We start from the raw sequence: 21,584 nt of genomic DNA on the forward strand, positions 1-21,584 counted from the left end.
ATACATGTATACGTTCTTTTTTCTCACATGATCCTGCTCCATCATAAGTGACTAGATAGAGTTCCCAGTGCTGTACAGCAGGACCTCCTACCTTGCTTTTTTTTTGCTTTGTTTTTAAGAAGAGAATTCAAAATAGGTTGGACACGTGGCACCTTGTGGGGGATAGAGCTGTGTGTATTGTTGATATCAATGAAAGGGGTGATAACAGGAGCACATATTTTTGGTCTACCAAGGTCATAAATTATAAGAAGAATTCGCCAAAGACAGCAGGTCTGTGAGTGAGCTGTTTTAATTGAAATGGTATTTATACCAGGTGACACCCTCTTCCTCACCACCCACCTCCTCCCTGGGTGACTCATCCACAGAGGGAGAAGCCTCTGATCTGTTCATTAACACAGGCAGGTGGAGGTGGAAACTACACTCAGTAAACTCCAGGTGCCCCGTCGTTTCAGCCGGATCCACCTGGGGGAATCACTGCAGGCTGTTTAGACCAAAAGTTCAGTTTTCTGCTCGAGAGAGGTAAGATGATTTATATTTGCAACCGTAACTACATCGGCTTTACTTGCATAACTTTCCCTGCCTTCTTTGCAAATGATTAAAATTAGAACTTCCTGTCTTAACTTTTTTTCCAGTTACATTTTAACAGCTTCCAAGGGGCGGGCTTTGCTGCTCCTTGACAGTCCCACTGTCTCTTGTTGTGAGTTTAGACGGTGATACTTTTAACTTTGCAATTGTACACATTTCTGGGCAGCAGAGAAATTAAAAGCTTATTTGAATTTTCTTGTGGGAGCTGTCAGCTGGTGAATCCCGTCACAGATAAGGATAGTATTTCTTTAAGGGACCAGCACCCACTGGTCTGTTTTGTCAAGTGCCCATAGAAACATTTTTTTAAAGGGAGCGCCCTGTTTGCACATATGATGCTTTTCCTAAAATGGTGAAGTCTATGGTTTTATAGATAAGAAGTCACATTTGTTTTTCTGGACTGCTGAAAACATTGCAGGCCCCTGAGCTGCAGGAGAGAGATGCCCAACCTTCCACCCTATCGTCCCCAAATAAGAAAATCAGGGAGTTCCCATTGTGGCTCAGAGGTAATGAACCTGACTAGTTCATGAGTAGATGGGTTCGATCCCTGGCCTCACTCAGTGGGTTAAGGAACCGGCATTGCCATGAGCTGTGGTGTAGTCACAGATGCAGCTCGGATCCTGTGTTGCTGTGTCTGTGGTGTAGGCTGGCAGCTGCAGCTCCGATTTGACCCCTAGCCTGGGAACCTCCATATGCCACAGGTGCAGCACTAAAAAGACAAAGAAAAAAAAAAAGAAAATCATATTTCTTGCATGAATGTACCAAGGAATCAAGCAGGGCAGGGTTGACTGGGCTTGTGCAGTTTTCCCACAGGGATCATGTGCTTTTTGATCAGCTTTGCTGTGTTGTATCTTGAGTTCTAACCCACAAGTTAACTGATGTCTTTGGGGGCACTTTTCAACCTCTATTCATATCCTGGTCCTGAAGAACCAGTTTTGGAAGCCCTTTGAGAAGAAGAGAAAAGTTATTTTAACCTGGCTTTCTTTTATAATTAAAAACGAAGTTGACTTGTCCAACCTGTGTTTTCTCCTCCACTGTTTCCATCCATGACTCAAAGCTGGGGGATTCAAACCCAGGGGATGCTCACACCTTGTGACCAGCCACCCTCTGTCCCCTGAGGGGCGCTTCCCACCCCATGTCTGGCTCTGTCTTCAATTCTAGAACTTTCCTTGCTTCCCATTGCTGAGCAGATTATGTGTCATCTCAGAGGAGTTTAGAGCTCAGTTCCCAAAGGTTACTAAAGACTTTTATAATAATTTGGCTTTCAAGCATTTATAGGAATTAGAAAGCCAAAGTATAGCATTTGTGGATTATAATTTTACTTTTCATGAAATGTGACCAAATTTTAAACTGCCTTGCTCTTCCACAGTTCGTTATGTGGAACTCCAATACTTGAGAATATTAGCACAGCATGTATGGAATGACTTTGACTTGATGAGAACCATTTATAATTTGTGGTTTGTGGGCTCGGTCTTGTTATTTATTGTATTGCTGGGTTTTAACCTCAGGAGCGCTCAGCCCCTGGATAGGAAAGCCATCAGGTGTGTGTGTGTGTGTGTGTGTGTGTGTGTGTGTGTGTGTGTGTGTGTGTGTGTGTGTGTGTGTAGGTTGTAGGTTGTGATGCACTCTGTCTGGGACAGCCTCACCTGGGCTGTCCATAGGTGCTGCTTACCTGGCTGTGTCCTCTAAACACTGGAATTGTGACTGAAGTAACCAAGCGGTTCATTTACCTGGGGACTTTGAACAAAGCTAAGAGCTGTTGTTCTGAATGGCTGAACGCAGACCATGGAATGAACTGCATATAATTCACTAAGCCATCAACTTAAGCAAACATGGTTTAACTGACAGCATCCCTGTGATTTGGATGTTAACACCAGGCATTCTTTAAGAGGGACGTGATACACCCCTTGGGCAGCCAGCAGTCCAGGGGAACCCTTTGTTCCTCCCACACAGCTTGTCTCCTGACCTCTTTCTGCTTCTAGGCTATGTGTTGATTCTTTGTCCTTTATTCTTACTGACAACTTTGAAATAAGCGTTTTATGTATTAATTGCTGTATGCTTTTCTGCACCTGCTCGAAGCTTACTTTCAAATCAAAAGTATGTTTCTTGGAGTTCCCATCATGGCGCAGTGATTAACAAATCTGACTAGGAACCATGAGGGTTCGGGTTCAATCCCTGCCCTTGCTCAGTGGGTTAAGGATCCGACATTGCCATGAGCTGTGGTGTAGGTCGCAGACGTGGCTCGGATCCCACGTTGCTGTGGCTCTGGTGTAGGCTGGTGGCTACAGCTCCAATTAGACCCCTCGCCTGGGAAGCTCCATATGCCCGGGAGCGGCCCTAGAAAAGGCAAAAAGATGACGACAACAACAGCAAAAAAAGTATACTTCTTAACCTGAATTGGGGAAATTCTTCTTCAAATGGATGCTTTGTCAAAGGACAGCTACATTTATTAGATTTGCATTTTATGTTAGTTGCTAAACTTTTTAGGGATATGAATCATCATTTTTATTGTGATTGTTAATTGGAAGAGTGCTTTTTATAACTATCCGCTAAATACAACTGGCTTTCTTCCAGTGCTGAATATTCATTGTAGTTGTATGCTCGTGAGCTCTAAGTATCTAAATAATTTATTCTGTGTTTCTAGACCCAAGTTGCCCTGGCCTAAAATGTGATTAAGTCTCCTTTGTATGGAACCTTCAGGGAGAAAGTAGTGACCTGTGCAGATTATGTTATATAGACCGTGCTTTATTTTATTTTATTTTATTTTATTTTATTTTATTCTATTTTTTTATGTTTGCTTTTTTGGGCCACACCCATGGCATATGGAAGTTCCCAGGCTAGGGGTCTAATCAGAGCTACAGCTGCCAGCCTACCCCACAGCCACAGCAACGTGGGATCCGAGCCACATCTACAACCTACACTGCAGCTCTTGGCAACACCAGATTTTTAACCCACTGAACAAGGCCAGGGATCAAACCTGTGTCCTCATGGATCCTAGTTGGGTGCATTACCACTGAACCACAACGGGAACTCCAAGACCGTGCTTTTTAAACTAGAATATACACATCCCAGGAGCCTGTGACAGTATTCCCCAAAGTGCACAGATGCCACAGGATATGCATGGTTCATCTGCATTGAAGGCTAATTTTCAATATTTTGGAGAAAACTGCCCTGCCTTCCATCCTACTCTCTTCCCTCCTCCTTCCCACTGTTCTCTCTTTTGTCACTTGGTAAACATGTGAAAGGAATTCATATAGAAAAAACTGTAGGAGGCTGGAATCCAGATAGACTTGGATATAATTATGACCCCCCCCCCGATCAAGTGTCCCTTGTATGATCATACTTATCTCACAGCACCTGCAAATAAAAAGAAAATTTAGGATTCCTCCTGAATTGTACATATGTATGTATAATCACATAAAAGGACATATTATATTACTATTTCTTCCACAATAGCACAAAGAAATGTAAAACATCAAGAAAATCTCCACAAAAAAAATGTGGGACCTAGATTAAGAACATAACCAAGATTTTCCTGCTGTGTAGCACTGGGAACTATGTCTGGTCACTTGTGATGGAACATGATACTGTGAGAAAAAAAGAATGAATACATGTATGTGTGACTGGGTCACCTTGCTGTACAGCAGAAAATTGACAGAACACCGTAAATTAGCTATAATGGAAAAAAATAAAAATCATTATAAAAAAAAGAATAAAATCACCAAGATTTACTACAAGACATAAAGACTTTTTTTGCATATGGGAAAAGAATCTGAAAAAAAAATAGATTTTTTTGAATAAAAGCTTCTTTGCATACCATTCCTGGATGGACAGATTGAATACCATCAATGTCAGCTCTTCTCAAACCACTTTACGGGATTCATGCAATTCCAGTCAAAAGTTCCAATAGAAAATTGGTTTGAAACCAGAGAAAATAATTTTAACATTTATCTGAAAGAAATGAATAAGTGAGAAGAGCTGATAGAAATTCTACAAGGGAAATTAAGGAGGAGTACTGCATTGGATGTTAAAATATCAAGACAATAACTAAAATAGTTTGTTTCTGTTGCAAGAAACTAAAGGCAGATTTCTGAGATAGAACAGTTAACCATGAAATACATTCTAGAATAAATAAGAATTTTACATGTAACAAAGTAAAAATAATCATATATCAATGGAAAAGGGATTCGTTCCACCGTTACTAAAGTAGATCCATGTGGATTAGAGCTTCCATGTAACAATAAGATTTTTTTAAAAATTAGGTGAAGATGAAAATAATTATTAATCTCATTTGTCCAACAAATATTCCTTTAGAATTGATTATATGCCATATACAATAATATTTGGAAATACAACTGCGGAGGAGGCAGTCTTAGTTACAGTTCTCAAGATTTATGTGTGCGTGTGCATGCGTGCGCGCGCGTGCGCGCGTGTGTGTGTGTGTGTGTGTGTGTGAGTATTGGAGGTGGAGGAAAACTTGCAGCCACCAAGGAAGTAACCTGTATGGTAATGCTGTTATGGAGACATACTCTTTGCTATTTGAAAACTTACCTGGGTCCTTAACTCAGCCTGTGGTGGTGGGGACATTGCAAGATGTCACTGAATGGTTATGGGAAGATATGTGATGTGTGACCTGACAAAAATGAATACGTCTTTCCTGAAAGGAGAGTAGGGGTGAAGAGAGGCTTAGAGAGAAGAACGCTTTAGGCATAAAGCACAGAGTGAGCAGTGGCCTAAAGGTGATGAAAGGATGGAGCTCTCGGGGATTGGAATGACTTAGTACAGCTGAAGCTGGAGTTGAGTGAGGGAGATGGGGGGTTAAATGAGGCCAAAGGTTTTGGACGTGTAAGCTTGGCTAAAAAGGCTTGGATTTTATCCTGACATTGTCCAACATTGAGGGGTTCTAGGCAAGGTGGAGACTACTTTGGCACTTGTGAGAATGGATTCAAAGAGAGGAGGTCTAGAGATTGCGAATACAGATAGGAAGCTGTTGGAATAGTAGGCAGATTATGGCAACTTGAATTGGCAGCTCAGATATAGAAAGAAAGACAGTCAATCATGTAGGAGGAAAGTTGTAGGACTTGGTGATCACTTGGATTTTGAGGTCAGAAGGAAGTTTCACAGATGGTCTACACAGATGTTTAAGGAATGAAAGAATTAATAAGGGGAAAGATAGAGAATTACAAAATTGGAAGCTTCTGATCACAGAAGACTCAGAATGAGAAGCTAAGTGAAAACTGGGAAAGTAAAAAACAAATATTTCTGCTACATAAAGAAAATAAAGCAGTAAGAAATCCATAATATTCATCAATGGATCATTCATAAAACAAGAAATAAAATAACCAATAAAATTATGAAAATATGCATTTGAGCCAAAATGATTCCACTTTCATCATTAAATCATTAAAAAGACTGACAAATGATAATTCTCAATCCTGGCAAATGTATGGACATTCATATGCTGCTGGTGGGTTATAAATTGGCATAAGGTTTATGGGAAGAGATTTGACAATAGGGATCAAGAACATTTTAGGACTTAGACCCCTTAGCAAGTAATTTCATTTCTAAGGACCCATCAGAAATGGATAAAAATAATTAGGGATGTGGTCAAAAAAGATTTGTATGGTTTTGTTAAAAAAAAAAAGTAATTATGTCACATTGATAGGTGGACTCAGGAGATGAAATATTTTACAGTTGCAAATTTAAATATTTTCAAATGGCATTGAAAAATGTGTACCAATATGCTCTAATGGGCAAAATAATAATAATGATGACAACAAAAACAACTTGGAAGAAAATAACGATTGATCAAAGTGTCTTACTTTTTCCTTCTTTGTGCTCTCTTATATTTTCCACATTTTCTATTGAGCATGTATTACTAATATAACAAGAAAGATTTTACTGTGTAAGTAAGATTGGGATAAAGAGTGACCACATGACAGAGCTACAGTAAATAGGAACTATGATTAAGAACTCAAGGTAACAGCATTTTGGTTCATGGTCTGTGATCAAAACGTGGATTTTTTACTCATTTAACAAACATTTTCAGCAAGAACTGAAAATAGTTCATCAGGGGTTCAGGTAATAGATAACTTTTATCAGACGGCGTTTTTATGAATGGATGTTAGACAAGTGTCTTTTATAAAATGAAGTTGATCATTATCCAAGAGAGTAGGATTCTTAATGCTAAAAGTTGATGTTCTCTATAATTCTGCAAAAAGCTTGGTGCAGAAACAAGGGCAGGCAAGGGCTCATGATAAGACCAAGAACAACAGTAAGAACATTTTATGGTCGATGGTTATCAGACTCAAAATTCGAGCATATAGACAACCGGCTGGCTGCAGGGTTTCCTTTGTGCTGCATTCTGAACTGCTTCGCCATCAGCAAGCAGGTGTCCTCATGCTAAGTGTAGCCTCTGAGGCTGTGTGACTAAAGAAATAGTACATTTCTAACCATCAGCTGGCTAAGTGAGTCTTTCCCAGGCTGATAATTATTGGATTTCCTTCTACGCTGTGTGCGAAGGCTAAACATAGTCCATTAATTTAAATCGATTTGTTAACATTTACACTTGGTAAAGCCCTGTTTATTTGCTCCTTACATAATATTTCATGTTCTTTTAGGTGATAATTAGTTCTTTGATGGTTTGTTGTATTTATCTTCCAGAAGCTAATGCTGCTGTTTATTGGTTTGTAATTATCAGGCCTCTCTTATTTTTCTGTTGAAAATGGTTTAATAGCATTTATTCTTTTTCAGTTTCTAGGGGTTTTTCCTGTTACCAGTAATTTCTGGGAAACAAGTACTAGTGGATATTATTAGGCATGAAACCCTCAAGACTCTTTTGTACGGAAGGTGAATATCACCAAGCTACATAGGCTATTCTAGATATTTTTGCTATATTTATTTCCTTATTCTCTCTTTGCTTTTATATACTTCCCATCCCTATAGAGACTTCTCTTTGGCAACTATTCATATTTGGTCTTTTCCATAAAGGTATCAATTTACATAAGTATATTAGCAGCTTGATACTTGGGGAGATTTGGAGCCATTTGAATACCCAGCTATCAGGAGTTCCCATTATAGCTCATCAGTAATAAACCCCACCAGTATCTATGAGGCCATGGGCTCGATGCCTGGCCCTGCTCAGTGGGTCGAGGATCCGCATTTCTGTGAGTTGTGGTGTAGGTCACAGACACAGCTCGGATCTGGCATTGCTGTGCCTGTAGCAGAGGCCGGCAGCTATAGCTCTGATTTGACCCCTAGCCTGGGAACTTCCATATGCTGTGGGCGAGGCCCTAAAGAGCATAAACAAACAAACAAATACCCAACTATCACTCTATGCTGATCTCATGATATTTTGGTAAAATGATAATGCTCCAAATCTCACTCTTGGTTGAGGTCCATCTCAGATCTCTATGGCAATTGAGACATTATTCTTCTCACCCTTTCTTTTAGCCAGTGACTTTCCACCTGTGGCCCCTTTTTGTTTCCTGGGCTTCTGGGACAGGAACTTGGGTATCAGGCCCATGTAGGCTGGAATCCCAGTTGTGCACTAGCCTTAGTGTGTAGCCTCAGGCAAACTACTGACCCTCAAACCTCTTTCCACAAATAACTAGTTTCATCCACTGCCTACATTTCCAACTCCTGCCCTCCCTTCTGCATAAAGACTCTGACTTCACTGGAATCATTCATCATAAAGCTTCACTTAGATATAGAATGAAGACAATCATAGTACCAGCTTTCAAGCTCTCTGTGGGTCATAAATGAGATAATACACACAAGATCTAAACTCAATATAGCTAACACTATCATGTGACCAAATACCAGCAGTGATTTCTTTTTTGCTCTTTGGTTTTTTCCTCTTTTCTTCTCTCATTCTTTCTCTCTCTCTTTTTTTTAGGGCCACACCCAAGGCATATGGAAGTTCCCAGGCTAGGGGTCGAATTGGAGCTGTAGCTGCTGGCCCACACCACAGCCACAGCAATGCCAGATCTGAGCCACATCCGCGACCTACACCACAGCTCATGGCAATGGCAGACCCACTGAGCGAGGCCAAGGATCGAAGCTGCATCCTCATGGATGCTGGTCAGGTTCATTAACTGCTGAGCCACAATGGGAACTCTCATCCTCTATTTTGTTATCCTATTTTCTACCCTGCATTTTTTTTTCTTTTCTGTCTCACTCTGCCTATTCTCTTTCATGTCTGTACCACCTCATTCCAGTTTCTTTGCTCACACAATCTTTCTTAAGGAGAGTTAGCAGGGAGTGGTAATACGTGGCAATTATTAGGTAAGTCAAGAGGCATCTTGTCTTTGGGTGAGAAAAGGAAGGGTGAGATCCACAAAGTCTTTTTGTCAAGAGGACACAAAAGATGGAGCACACTGCAGCCTGGCTGGGAGGTAGCCCAGGGAATTCTTAGACTTGGGACAAGAAGAGTTGGGACCATGGGCTAGGGGAGCACTGGACTACCTAATGGACCTAAATGCTCTCAGGGAAGTGCTATTATTCACAATAGAATTTGAAAAGACCACAGAGAGATGAAGAGGATCTGAAAAGGGACTAAGTTAAGAAAGAGGGAATGTTTAATGGTTTTAAATGCATCCAAAGAAAGCTACAAAACTTGATCGGTTTTGTGATTCAGAATTAAAACCTGAAAGAGAGAAGTCTTTGGGCAGAAGCTGTAGGTATTGGGTAAAAACTAGTATTTTCTAGTATTTGGCCACAAAGAAGGAAATGAAAGAGGGTCCAGAAGTTAAGTTTTTTTTTTTTTTTTGTCTTCTATATTTATTGACTTTGGGCGTCATGATTTCACATCATGAGTTTTCAACTCATGCATTCAGGTGCTTTAAAGGGAAAAGTTTTGGTAGTTCCCAGCATAATACAGATACATGTGTTCATACATCGCTTCCCAAATTTCGAATTTAAAGTACAGTTGCTGGTGTTTGCCATTGTTAGGTGTATGTATGGGTAATAGCATTTCGAAGAGCCAAGATGAGAATTTCATCTTTCTCGTGAGAAGTTAAAAACTTAATTGGAATGAAACTGAAGGACAGAACTTAAAAATAAATCTAACTGGCAGGACTGAGGCTATTAAAGTATCATTATTGGGGTGTTGAGTAAATTCCAAACAGGATCAACTCAATCTCTGAGATAGTAATTTCTTTAAAAAATAATATAGGGAGTTCCCATTGTGGCTCAGCAGGTTAACCTGACATAATGTCTGTGAGGATGCGGATTCAATCCTTGGCCTCTCTCAGTGGGTTAAGGATTGCCGCAAGTTGCGGTGTAGGTTATAGATGCGGCTTAGATCCAGTTTGCTATAGCTGTGGTATAGGCGAGCAGCTACAGCTCCAATTCCACCCCTGGCCCAGAAACTTCCATATGCCTCCAGTGTGGCTCTAAAAAGAAAAAGAAATATGTATATATATAAAATGTAATGCAATTTTGTTGCATGTATTTCTTGATATTACCAGTTTGGAAGGTTTGTAAATTCTAATCAACTCTACAAAAGGCTATTTTTTAACAAGAGTGTTATTCACAAGGACGTATATTGTTGATCCGTTTTTAATAACAGTACAGAAGATTATCTGTATATAAAAAATGTGGCTTTATATTCTGGTCAAGAAGGGAAATTGTTCTATTGCACTAAAATTTCTGCGGAATTAGAGGCTTGCACCTTCAGAGCTTTACATTGGAGCTTCTAGAAATGGTCTGGGGCCACCAAACGGGCTGACCTAAAGAGATGGTTAGGGTGACATGACCTAAGAAAAAAGGCGCAGGTAGCATTGAAGGAGGTTATGGAGGAAATGAAAGAGAAACATAGATTTTAAGGAAAAAAATTTGTTTTCCTATAATGTTAGTCATTTTCAATTAAAAAACTCCTGCTTACTTATTAAACTATAATCATCTAAAAATCAGGAGTTCCCACTGTGGCTTAGGGGAAACGAATCTGACTAGCATCCATGAGGACGCAGGTTCAATCCCTGGCCCTGCTCAGTGGGCTAAGGATCTGGCATTGCTCTGAGCTCTGGTGTAGGTCGCAGATGCGGCTCAGATCTGGCGTTGCTGTGGCTGTGGCGTAGGCTGGCAGCTACGGCTCTGATTCGACCCCTAGCCTGGGAACCTCCAAATGCCATGGGTGTGACCTTAAAAAGCAAAAAAATAAAAATTAAAAATAAATTAAAAAATAAAAAGATAATATATTTATATGTATGACTGATTCACTTTGCTGTATATCTGAAATGAATATGACAGTGTCAGTCAACTTTATACCAATAAAAATTAAGTTTAAAAAATAAAAATAATATGGAGTTCCCGTTGTGGCTCAGTGATTAATGAATCTGACTAGGAACCATGAGGTTGCGGGTTCGGTCCCTGCCCTTGCTCAGTGGGTTAACCATCCGGCGTTGCCGTGAGCTGTGGTGTAGGTTGCAGACGTGGCTCGGATCACGTGTTGCTGTGGCTCTGGCGTAGGCCGGTGGCTACAGCTCCGATTCGACCCCTAGCCTGGGAACCTCCATATGCCACGGGAGATGCCCAAGAAATGGCAAAAGACCCAAAAAAAATAAATAAAATAAAATAAAATAAAATAAAATAAAAATAATAAAAGTAGAATACATTATATTTTCCTGGCCCATTTACCTTGTGTCAATGGGCCGCATGGAGCTAGGAAGGAGTCTAACACATTATCTAGCCATCCAGCAGAGAGATAGATTCAGAGAAGGAATCCAGTCCGGGATAATTCCAAGCCACTCAGTGTGGCCACAGGAGAGGTGAGGCTCCAGGCTGGGCTGCCCAGGGCTGACAGAGCAGCTATTCACTACTGCTGCTCCTCCCACCTCCCCTCCCATTATTTTCCGAACCCCAGGGCATCGCCCTTTGAGTCTAAAGTTGGCTATGTCACATGGCACTCTGAGCAACATAAAGTATCTTCTACTGAAAAGACCCTGGCATTGCAGTCACATAGACCCAATTACGGTTCCTGGCTGGCACTTCCTGTGTGACCTTAGCCAGGTTCTTTAACCTCTCTGAGGTTTGAGTTCCTATAATTAGAGATCATAATACTCACCTGGAAAGATTAAATAAGATAATGTGCACGAAGCATGTGGCACAATCTGAAGCAATAGTGGAACTAAACTATTAGGAACTAAACACGTGATCCTTCTTGCTGGGAACATAGAACACACAGACATGCTGCAAGAAATAGCATTTTACTAATTTTAAAAAAAGTTTCTAATAGCTTATATTTTGCAGACTACTATGGGCTTTTAGACCTATTTGTTTCACAGTGGTCTTGTAACAGGTCAGAAGAGCATTAAGCTTGAGTAACAAAAATATAAAAGAGCAATATCCTGAACAAACTAGGAGGTTTATTTTTCTTTCACCAGAAGGTAAAAGAGAGACCATCCATCCAGGCCTATTTGGCAGCTCCTTGAGGAGCCAGGCTCCTGCTAACTTTCTGCTCTGCCATTCCTAGTGTGTGACTTCAATCCAGGGCTTGGTCCATGGGTCCAAGATGCTGCTCCTACCTTCTGCCTGCCAGCCTAGTTTCAGAGGCGGGAAGGGTGAAGCCCAAAAGGCCAGGTTCTTCCCAGGGACATTCATGAAAGAGGCAACAAGATAAGACTGGGGTGTCCCAGAGGAAACCAGTGAGTTCATTGGAAACTATGGCTAGAAATTATCCCGGAGACTGGGGTGGAGCCAGTGAGTGTGTATAGGACTCCCGAGGCTAGTTATTGGCAGGGAGAGAGCAGCAAGGGCTCTGAGCTTGTTTGGATGTCTTATCTCACGTGATTCCACTTAGCTAGGCCTCCTAGAGAGTACCTGGCTACCAAAGGCGTGAGAATACTGGACTCCTTGGGATCTGGATTGGAGCCAGCCCTAAATATAAGGAGAAGGGAGATAATTGCAATTCCCTTGGCAACTGCAAGAGGTGCTAACAATCTGGAAGTCCCCTGTAGAGAGGAAAAAATGATGAGCCTTGAGCTAGAAAGCCACCGGTGGAGTCCCAGCTCTGCCACTTAGCAGCTGCTCAAGCCAAGTCTCTGCTAGGTAGGGATTATATTACTCTTAGAACATGGTTGTGGAAATGATATGAGATACATTATAAATGACTATGAAATCATTCAAAGTATTATTATTGTTTGAACTCTTCCCCTTACCCAGAGGAGCCTAAAGGGGCCGCAGAAGCCTGGCTTGGAGGAGAATTGAGGAGGGATGTGAGCGGGATACCAGGAGAATCTAAAACAAGGAGTTCCTGTTGTGGCTCAGCAGGTTAAGGACCCAACTAGTATCCATGACGAAATGGTTTTGTTCCCTGGCCTTGCTCAGTGGGTTAAGGATCCAGCGTTGCCGTGAGCTGCAGTGTAGGCTGCAGATGTGGAATGGATCCCATGTTGCTATCTCTGTGGTGTAGGCCGGCAGTTGCAGCTCTGATTCCACCCCTGGCCTGGGAGCTTCCATATGCCATAGGTGCAGCCATAAAAAGAAAAAAAATTAAATTAAAAAATAAAAACCAATATCCATATAGAATCCTTCATATGTCATATTTTATGTCTGGCTTCTTTCATTTAGCATGTTTCAAGCTTCATCCATGTTGTGATATGTACTAGCACTTCATTCCTTTTTATTGCCAAGTAATATTCCATTGTATAGATATATGGTATGCCATGTATCCATTCATCTGTTGATGGACATTTGGGTTGTTTCCACTTTGGGGCTATTTTGAATAATGCTTCTATGACCACTCGTCTGCATGTTTTTGTAAGGACATATATTTATTCTCAAGGAAATATCAGGGAGTACACTAGAAGTCTGCTCCAAGAGGGTTTATCTGCTGCAATGATTCCTTGAGAAGCTGTCCTGGTTCTCCTGCCGTCACCTAGGGGTCGGGGGAGGTGGGTGGTCAGGCAGAGGTCATAGGACTTCCATAGAGATGTCAAGGGTCGGGCAGGGGCCCTGCTGTGTCTCTTCCCTTCCTCACTCGAATGCCAGTCTGCCAGCCCCATCTTGCAATGACTCGTGATGAGCATTATTGCTGGTTGCTGAGAAAGGAGCTGACTTTGGTTGAGAAGCCAGATCCTGCTTATTACCACCTTCGGCAAGTTACCCACTCTCCCTGAGCTATAGTTGTCTTCTCTGGGAGATGGAGGTAATAATAGCTGCCATGCAGAGTTTATGTGAGCAGGAGACGATGCCTGTGAGGTATCCTGTTGAGAGCAGGTGCCACTGCTATTGGCAGTTGCCCTGTGCTGTAGGACCATTAAAGACACGAAGGGCACAGCTCAGAGACAGGGTGGCACAGAGCTCTTTGAATGATTTAGCTGTTTTAAAAATGTTTACGTCAACCAACTATAATAGAAAAAATGAAAATCATTTTTAAAAAAGAAGTTTAAGTCACCTTTCCTATAAGTACTCTATTAGTTTGCCAGGGCTGCCATAACAAGCTACCACAGGCTAGTTGCTTAAACAACAGCAATTTGTTGTCTCTTCGTTCTGGAGGCTGGAAGTCCAAGATCAAGGTGTCAGCAGGTGTGGTTTCTCCTGGGATCTCTCTGCTCAGCTTGCAGATGAGACGGCCACCCTTCTTTCTGTCTGCATCTTCTCTCGGGCTTTTCTCTGTGCAGACACATCTCTGGTGTGTCTTTGTGTATCTGAATTCTTCCTCTCATAAGATCACTGGACAGATTGGATTAGACCTTACCCTAATGGCCTCAATTTAATTTAAACATGTCTTCAAGGGCCCTACCTCCAAGCATGGTCACATCTGAGGTACTAGGATATTAGGGCTTCAGCATATGAATTTTGGGAGGGGTTCATTTCAACCCATAATAAGCACCCAGAGAGCATCACGGTTTTTCAGATACTGCAAATAGAGAAGGCAAAGTCTTAGGTAAAAAACACCTGGAAGCATCTACTCTGTTCCAGACACAAAGAAGCCAAAGCCTTAGTCCTGGCTCATGGAACACTTAACTTTTGTGAGAGATAAATAAGCTAATAATTGCAGAATACTTTTTCTCCATTGATTCCACCTCGTGTTTCACAATTGAGTTTGCAATCTCTGCAAATGTATCACCAGATAGACATTCAGTTCTCTGACCACCTCAGAACCCCAGTTCAGTCATCTGGGAACCCTCCAGGTCTGTACCAGCTCAGGAAAAAAAGTTATCAGAGGCCATTTAGAAACAGGAAATAGGAGTTCCCATTGTGGTTCAGCAGGTTAAGAACCCGATGTTATCTCTCTGAGGATGCAGGTTGGATCCCTGGCCCTGCTCAGTGGGTTAAGGGTCTGGCATTGCCATGAGCTGTGGTGTAGGTCACAGAGGCGGCTCGGATCTGGCGTTGCTGTGGCTGTGGTGTAGGCCAGTAGCTGTAGCTCTGATTCGACCCCTGGCCTGGGAAGCTCCATATGCCACAGATGCAACCCTAAAAATAAAAAGTAAGAAGGAAACAGGAACTATATTAGCTAAGCACCCACAGAAATGAGGCCAGACAGAGGTGAAGTGAACAAATAGTTGAGATTGAAGCTTGTCCTTACATGCCTCTTTTCCTCCCCTTTCTGCTAAAGTTTTAGAGGCCACCAATCACAGCCAGCCAGGGGCTGCCCCACACTCATGCCCAGCAGCCCCAAATACAAGGCTGTTCCATCTCTTCCCCACACCCAACCACACCTCCTCTGTGTCTTTGCTTTACATTTTCCAAGGTGATAGAAGCATGAAATTAAGAATTATTGAGCACCTACTGTGTGTTGTGCAATAATTATATACCTTATCTCTGTCATCAGATTTGATCCTCCAAACAGCCACAATTCCCCTTCTTTTGTGGATAGGGGAGCTGAACTCTAACGTCCCCAAGGTGACACAGTCATAAATAGCACACTTTGCATGCAGATCTTTCTCATTTCACCAAGACCTTCAGACCCAGTGCAATGAACAGCTGCAGGTCTTCTGCTCGTTGTTAGTCTTAGGCTGGGCTCCCTAGAGGCAGAGCCTGGGAGGTTTTTAGGTGCTTGTGACTTGGGAAGTGTACATGCTCGGGAGAAGGGAGAAAGGGAAGTGTGAGGGGAAGACAGGGAAGATGCTGAACAAAGATATGCTCTCTGCTAGTCTAGCTTCTGCATTCCCAGGGTGGGCTGCAGCACCCATCACCTGCAGAACTGGCTTTATGTTGAGGCAGGGGCGACTCACCTTTTTCTTCCAAGTCAGTCAGTCGCTGGCATCGGGTATAATGGATAAGGAGGGTGTGGAACTGGCAGCCCCGCCAGCTAAGGACAGTTCCCCAGAGGAGACGCAGCCATGAGCCCATAGTACCAAGCCCCAGGCTGGCAATGTCACTGTAGCTTCCACTTCTTACCTCCTCTAGGGCCATTGATATTCTAAGTGAAGATCCTGGGGAAACCATGCCTTAATCCAAAGGAATGTATCTTTTCTACTTCAAGCCCCATGATAAGTTATTGTAGGAGATAATTTTGGACCAGAGGATGGGAGATAGGGGCTTTAGAATCCCCAGGTTATACCTTTATACTGCTATCTGATGAGACAGCCCTAAGTCCCAGTAGCATTTGTCGTTTAAAAGTGATTTTTCTATCCATAATTCTTGTGATCATCACAACTTTATGAAGAGGATGGCAGGTTCCATTAGCCCATTTTACAGGGACACTAAGTGGTTCAGTGACAGGACTCAGATGTCATAAAGCTGGACCTAGGACTTGCCTCTAACCTGTGATGGGGGCCCCTCCAACATCTAGTGGGATGCACTCTGCAAAAAACATAGTGCTCCACTTGGGTTGACCAGCCGTCACTGTTTGCCAAGAACTTTTCTGGATTAAACATGGAAAGTCTACACTCAGGGAAACTCAGGGCTGACTTCTCCAGTAAGCAGAAAAATCTACATCTGGGACTCATGATACCTTTAGGGACCTAGAAAAGGGTCCAAATTTTAACTCCTTTTACAACAGAAGAAAAAAAATGAATATAATAATAATAATGAATATGTGTTAATGAAGCCAGCTGGGAGTGTTAGCCATCTTTATATTAACACCATCATAAAGTATAGTGTCTACTTGTGCATATGCGTGCATGTGTATACGTGTGTGTGTGTGTGTGTGTGTGAAGGAAGAGGCCCACCAAGCAAAAAGCCTAAGGCTTATGAAATCCTAATGCAGCCCTGAATGCACCACCAGTCCCAGGAAAACTGGGGCCAAGCATCGCCTTCATCCCTTAGCAGTGTGGCAGGAGTGATTGGTCACAGCTAAGATCCTTAGGGCTTTCCCTGGTACTGATTGTCTGAAATCACCAGTGTTTGACCAGCTCTGTCATTTCCATGCTCTGGCTGCTTCTCTGCTATTCACACCTTGGTTGCCTGCATTCACTTTGGCTTCCCCCAGAGAAGGAGCTGATGATCCCTTCTGCATATTGTGCTGTGAATTCTGTGTCTTCATTTCCCTGTTGACCTGACCAGACACTGACCTACTTATCTTTTCGGTCCCCAGCTCCTGGCTTAGTGCCAGGCACACCCTAGGCACTCAATATATATTTATCCACTGAATAAGTGAATTAATTGGCAGCCTAATTTACCCAATTGCATGGCCAATAACATAGGGGACACTAAATACCTCTGGCCTCAACTTCTTCACCTATACAATAAATACATGGGAAGAGATGAACTCTCTCTCTCAGGTTCTTAGGGGGCACTTTATATTGTGTATTCCCTATACCAGATTATATGACTGTCAGTGTTATTGAAAAACCTGTCTCATGAGCAATGCGTCTCTTGCGGATTCTACATCAAGTCAATTGTTGTTCTTCCCATCCTCTTGTTTCTTTTAGGTCCTTACTGGAAGGCAGCATGTCCAATTTTACCTTGAGAAAAACATCTCCCACAGGAAATGGTAATGTAGATGATGTTTTCCTTACTCAGAAAACTTAAACATTTGGGAAAAACAATTCACAGGTCCTCATTCTTTTCTATAAAGATATAATGGTTAGAAGCAAAAGTCTGATTTAATTAGCATGGCCAAAGTTAGGCCTAAAGGGACAAAAAAAAAGAGTGTTACAGCTTTGACTCATCTAACTGCGATTCAGAGATTTCTTTAAAAAACCACAAAAATATCCTTTTGGGGTGTATGACTTTCTGTGCTTCTGGCTCCCATGGGATCAAAGACATTATTTGTTATCCAAAGCACAGGACTTACTGACAATTATTTAGTAGGTACTTTTAAAACAGTCCTCTGTGTCCTTCCGAGGCACATTTCTTTTTGCTCAAAACCCACGAAACCTTGTCTTGGTTTATGCTGGACCTGTGGTTCTACATTCCCAGGCGCCTGGCAGGGCTTCATGATGTGCACAGGCAGTTTCAGTTGGCACCTGAGCAGTTTTATATGTTATCTTCGATGATGGGGTGTGGGATCTGTTCTTTCTTGCTTGCGCATCCTACTTTGAAATAGTATTGGACGTGCCAGCCTGGAAGATTGATGCTGGCCAATCGGATGCGCCTCTCCAGGGTTCCAGATCGACAAACACACACTCAACTCCATGCAGCTACATCTCTCAATTCTTCATTTGTCCATTGCTAGATATGAAGAGTACCACTCAGGAGACCACACTGAGACAACAGGGTTTTCACGAGGTGAATAAGAGGAGGACTTTGTTACAGGACAACAGTTGGATAAAGAAACGTCCCGAAGAGGAAAGGTAAGAGGGCGTGGGGACTGGGGGTGAGTGGTTGTGTGTAAAGAGCCCTTCTCTGTTTGCAAAGCTAATGGAAAGTGACTGCTTTCCTTCTCAAGCACTTTGTTGCATGGCCTAATTTGTGGTAAGATTTAGTCAGCGCAAATTGGTTACATCCGATTTTCAAGAATACCTCTGCCCTTTGTAATATCCACGTGCCTAAGAGAATGGGAGTCATTAATGAGAGAAAGCAGGGTTTCCGTTGTTAGAACTAGATTAGACAGTGGTGCCAACTTGATAAACTAAAAAAGAAAACATGGCATTTCAGTTTCCAAAAAGGTAATAATATTTAATCCACAGTAGGGAGATTCCTGGTGTGTGATGATCACAGTTAAAAAAATGCATACGTGGAGTTCCCGTCGTGGCGCAGTGGTTAACGAATCCGACTAGGAACCATGAGGTTGCGGGTTCGGTCCCTGCCCTTGCTCAGTGGGTTAACGATCCGGCATTGCCGTGAGCTGTGGTGTAGGTTGCAGACGCGGCTCGGATCCCGAGTTGCTGTGGCTCTGGCGTAGGCCGGTGGCTACAGCTCCGATTCGACCCCTAGCCTGGGAACCTCCATATGCCGTGGGAGCGGCCCAAGAAATAGCAACAATAACAACAACAACAAAAAAGACAAAAGACAAAAAAAAAAATGCATACGATTAGGATTCCAAATTAATAAATTTATTAATAATGTATCTAAAATTTCCTCATGCACGAGCAAAATTGATAAATTCTCAACTCATCTGAGTCCTCACTGGGCATATACCTCTAGGTACAAAACGGTGGTAAATGCAATATCACTGTGTAAGGGAAAATACTTACAACCAAGAAAGCGTTGTCTGCTTTGAGCATTGCTTCTGTTAGCAATACGTTTAAAGATCTGGAAGACTATGACCAATGGCATATTGCCTCATTGCTCACATAGATTTATAGCAGACGTTTGTCTAGCCCATATGTATTTATTAGAAGTTATCTCTTTCTGTCATCTACACACATGGATACATTCTTAGATTCCCTCTTATATGTCAGGCTAGATACTAGGCACTTTATATTAAAGCATCACTAAATCTTACAACAATCATATCATGTATGTATGACATCCTCATTTTACGGAAGAGAAATCTGAGGCTCGGAGGAGTTAGCTGACTTGTCCAGTGACATGTGGCTCCTAAGTGGTGACGTTGAGGGAACACGAGCCATTGTCTTTCCATTACACCAACAGTTCATAAGTCAGGGGATGTTTAGCAAGGTCAGGAGTTTTTTTTTTTTTTTTAAGCTTTTTTAGGGCGGAACCCATGGCATATGGAAGTTCATGGGTTAGGGGTTGAATCGGAGCTGTAGCTACCAGCCTACATCACAGCCACAGCAATGCCAGATCCGAGCTGTGTCTGCGACCTACACCACAGCTCATGGCAACGCCAAATCCTTAACCCACTGAATGAGGCCAGGGATCAAACCTGTGTCCTCATAGATACTAGTCAGGTGTGTTACCACTGAGCCTCGACGGGAACTCCCAGGAGACATTTGTAGATGTCAAAACTGGAGCGTGCTCCTGACATCTAGTTGGTAGAGACCAGGAATGCTGCTAAACATGCTACAATGCACAGGACACTCCCTACAACAACAACAAAACAATCAAACCTATAATGTCAGCAGCACTGAGGTTAGAAGCCCTGCATTACAGGAAACTTACTTTAAATTTTTGACTAAACTGGCCATAGATGGTTATTTGAAGGGCAGACTTACTAAGTTTTAAGACAAAATTGTCCATTAAACTCTGCTATTAAATCTTATTATGTTAAGGAACTATAAGTGTATTTGGAGACTCACACTAAGTTTTGGAGTTTACACTCTTAAGCAACAATCTTTTCCTTCTGTAAAGCAACATTTACTGCTTCTGTTGGAGCCAAAAATGGCATTTCTCTTATTCCAAGGGAGTAGAGTGGTATCAAAGGTAGATCATAAATTTGGGGTTGCTGGAGTTCCCTTTGTGGCTCGGTGGTTAAAGAACCCGACTAGGAACCATGAGGAGGCGGGTTCAATCCCTGGCCTTGCTCAGTGGGTTAAGGGTCTGGTATTGACTTGAGTTGTGGGGTAGGCTGCAGACAGGGCTCAGATCCCACGTTGCTGTGGCTGTGGCATAGGCTGCCAGCCGCAGTTTCAATTCCACCCCTAGCCTGGGAACTTCCATATGTCGTGAGTATGGCCCTAAAAAGCAAAAAAAATAAAATAAAAATAAATAAATAAATTTGGGGTTGCTGATATTGGTACAGATGCATGGATATAAAGATGTCTAAGACAATTGACAGTTGGTAAGAGTGATGGTTTTATGCCAGACATGCCTCCTTCACAAGACCCAGGAATGCCAGCTTGGATGGTATGGCAGTGGATGAATGAAAGAGAAATAGGCTCTGATGCTTCTCCACACCTGCTGGCCCAGTTCCGGGCTCTGTGTTATGATTTTCCATCAGGCAAAAACATGTTTGGTGCCCACTGCTCTGCGAATTTAGAGAAGGGATGCCAGGGAGATGGAAAAGTTTAGGTTCTCTGGATCTTCCAGGGTATACCTTTGTTGGAATTGTTTCCATTTCACTGTTCATCTTTCTTTTTAATTATCTCCTGCAATTCTTTTATAGCTTTACGGTAAGTGCTTCCAGAGTGTTGAGTAACAGGTTAGTGGAGCAGAACTAGGAGAAATGTGGTATTTCAGGTTTGGCTGGGTTGGATTGAAAAAGATACAGAGAGTTACTCTCAGCCTTGGCTCAAAGTCAAAGTCTCTACTACCTGTTTTGACATTTCCTAACATTGCCAGGATTTTCAGGTCCACTGTACAAAGAAAGAAAGACATGGCTTGGGGATCTTATGTATGAAGTTCTATCACAAGGTCGACCAGGAGGAAGAGCAAAATTTGGAATAAAAAGATCTGGGTTCTAGACCCACCCCGTTGCTTGCTCACCTTTTAGCTTAAGGAAAGCCACAGATTCCTGGATCAATTTTCTCATCGGTGAGTTAGATATGACAGTGTCTTCCCTTCCTAATTTATAGGATTGTTTTAAGGACCAAATGCAACAAGCTATATAATCCCGTGGTTCAAAAACAGGCTAAGTCTCCCAGGAATGATCAATCCTCTGCCCCACAAATATTGGTACTTATTTTCCTACATTTTGGCAAGGAAAACTATCAAGGCCATCAAATGAAAAATTTTCAGATATAATGGGCTTAATAAATTTAAAACATGTTTGAAAAAACTTTCACCTTCCTGCAAGGGGGAAAAAAAAAACCTAAAATAATGAA

The 21,584-nt window shown here is 42.2% G+C and overlaps 1 protein-coding gene across 18 annotated transcripts in view; it reads left to right on the top strand.

Annotated features, from left to right (window-relative positions):
- Nucleotides 1–388: 388 nt before the first annotated feature.
- The window catches only part of SCEL (sciellin), a 127,532-nt gene continuing 106,336 nt past the window's right edge, over nt 389–21,584 (top strand). For all 18 annotated transcript variants that reach the window (XM_021065753.2, XM_021065758.2, XM_021065756.2 and 15 more), the window contains exons 1-3: nt 389–519; nt 17,406–17,467; nt 18,152–18,269. In XM_021065753.2, coding sequence (XP_020921412.2) covers nt 17,425–17,467; nt 18,152–18,269 — 161 coding nt within the window. In that variant the 5' untranslated portion in view covers nt 389–519; nt 17,406–17,424. The remainder of the gene's footprint in view (nt 520–17,405; nt 17,468–18,151; nt 18,270–21,584) is intronic.

This window comes from Sus scrofa, chromosome 11 (genome assembly GCF_054392235.1).
Source record: "Sus scrofa isolate SSC_HxYL_T2T_F1_AM1 chromosome 11, Sscrofa_HxYL_maternal_Yorkshire_Landrace_v2.0, whole genome shotgun sequence".
NCBI classification, from domain to species: Eukaryota; Metazoa; Chordata; class Mammalia; order Artiodactyla; family Suidae; genus Sus; species Sus scrofa.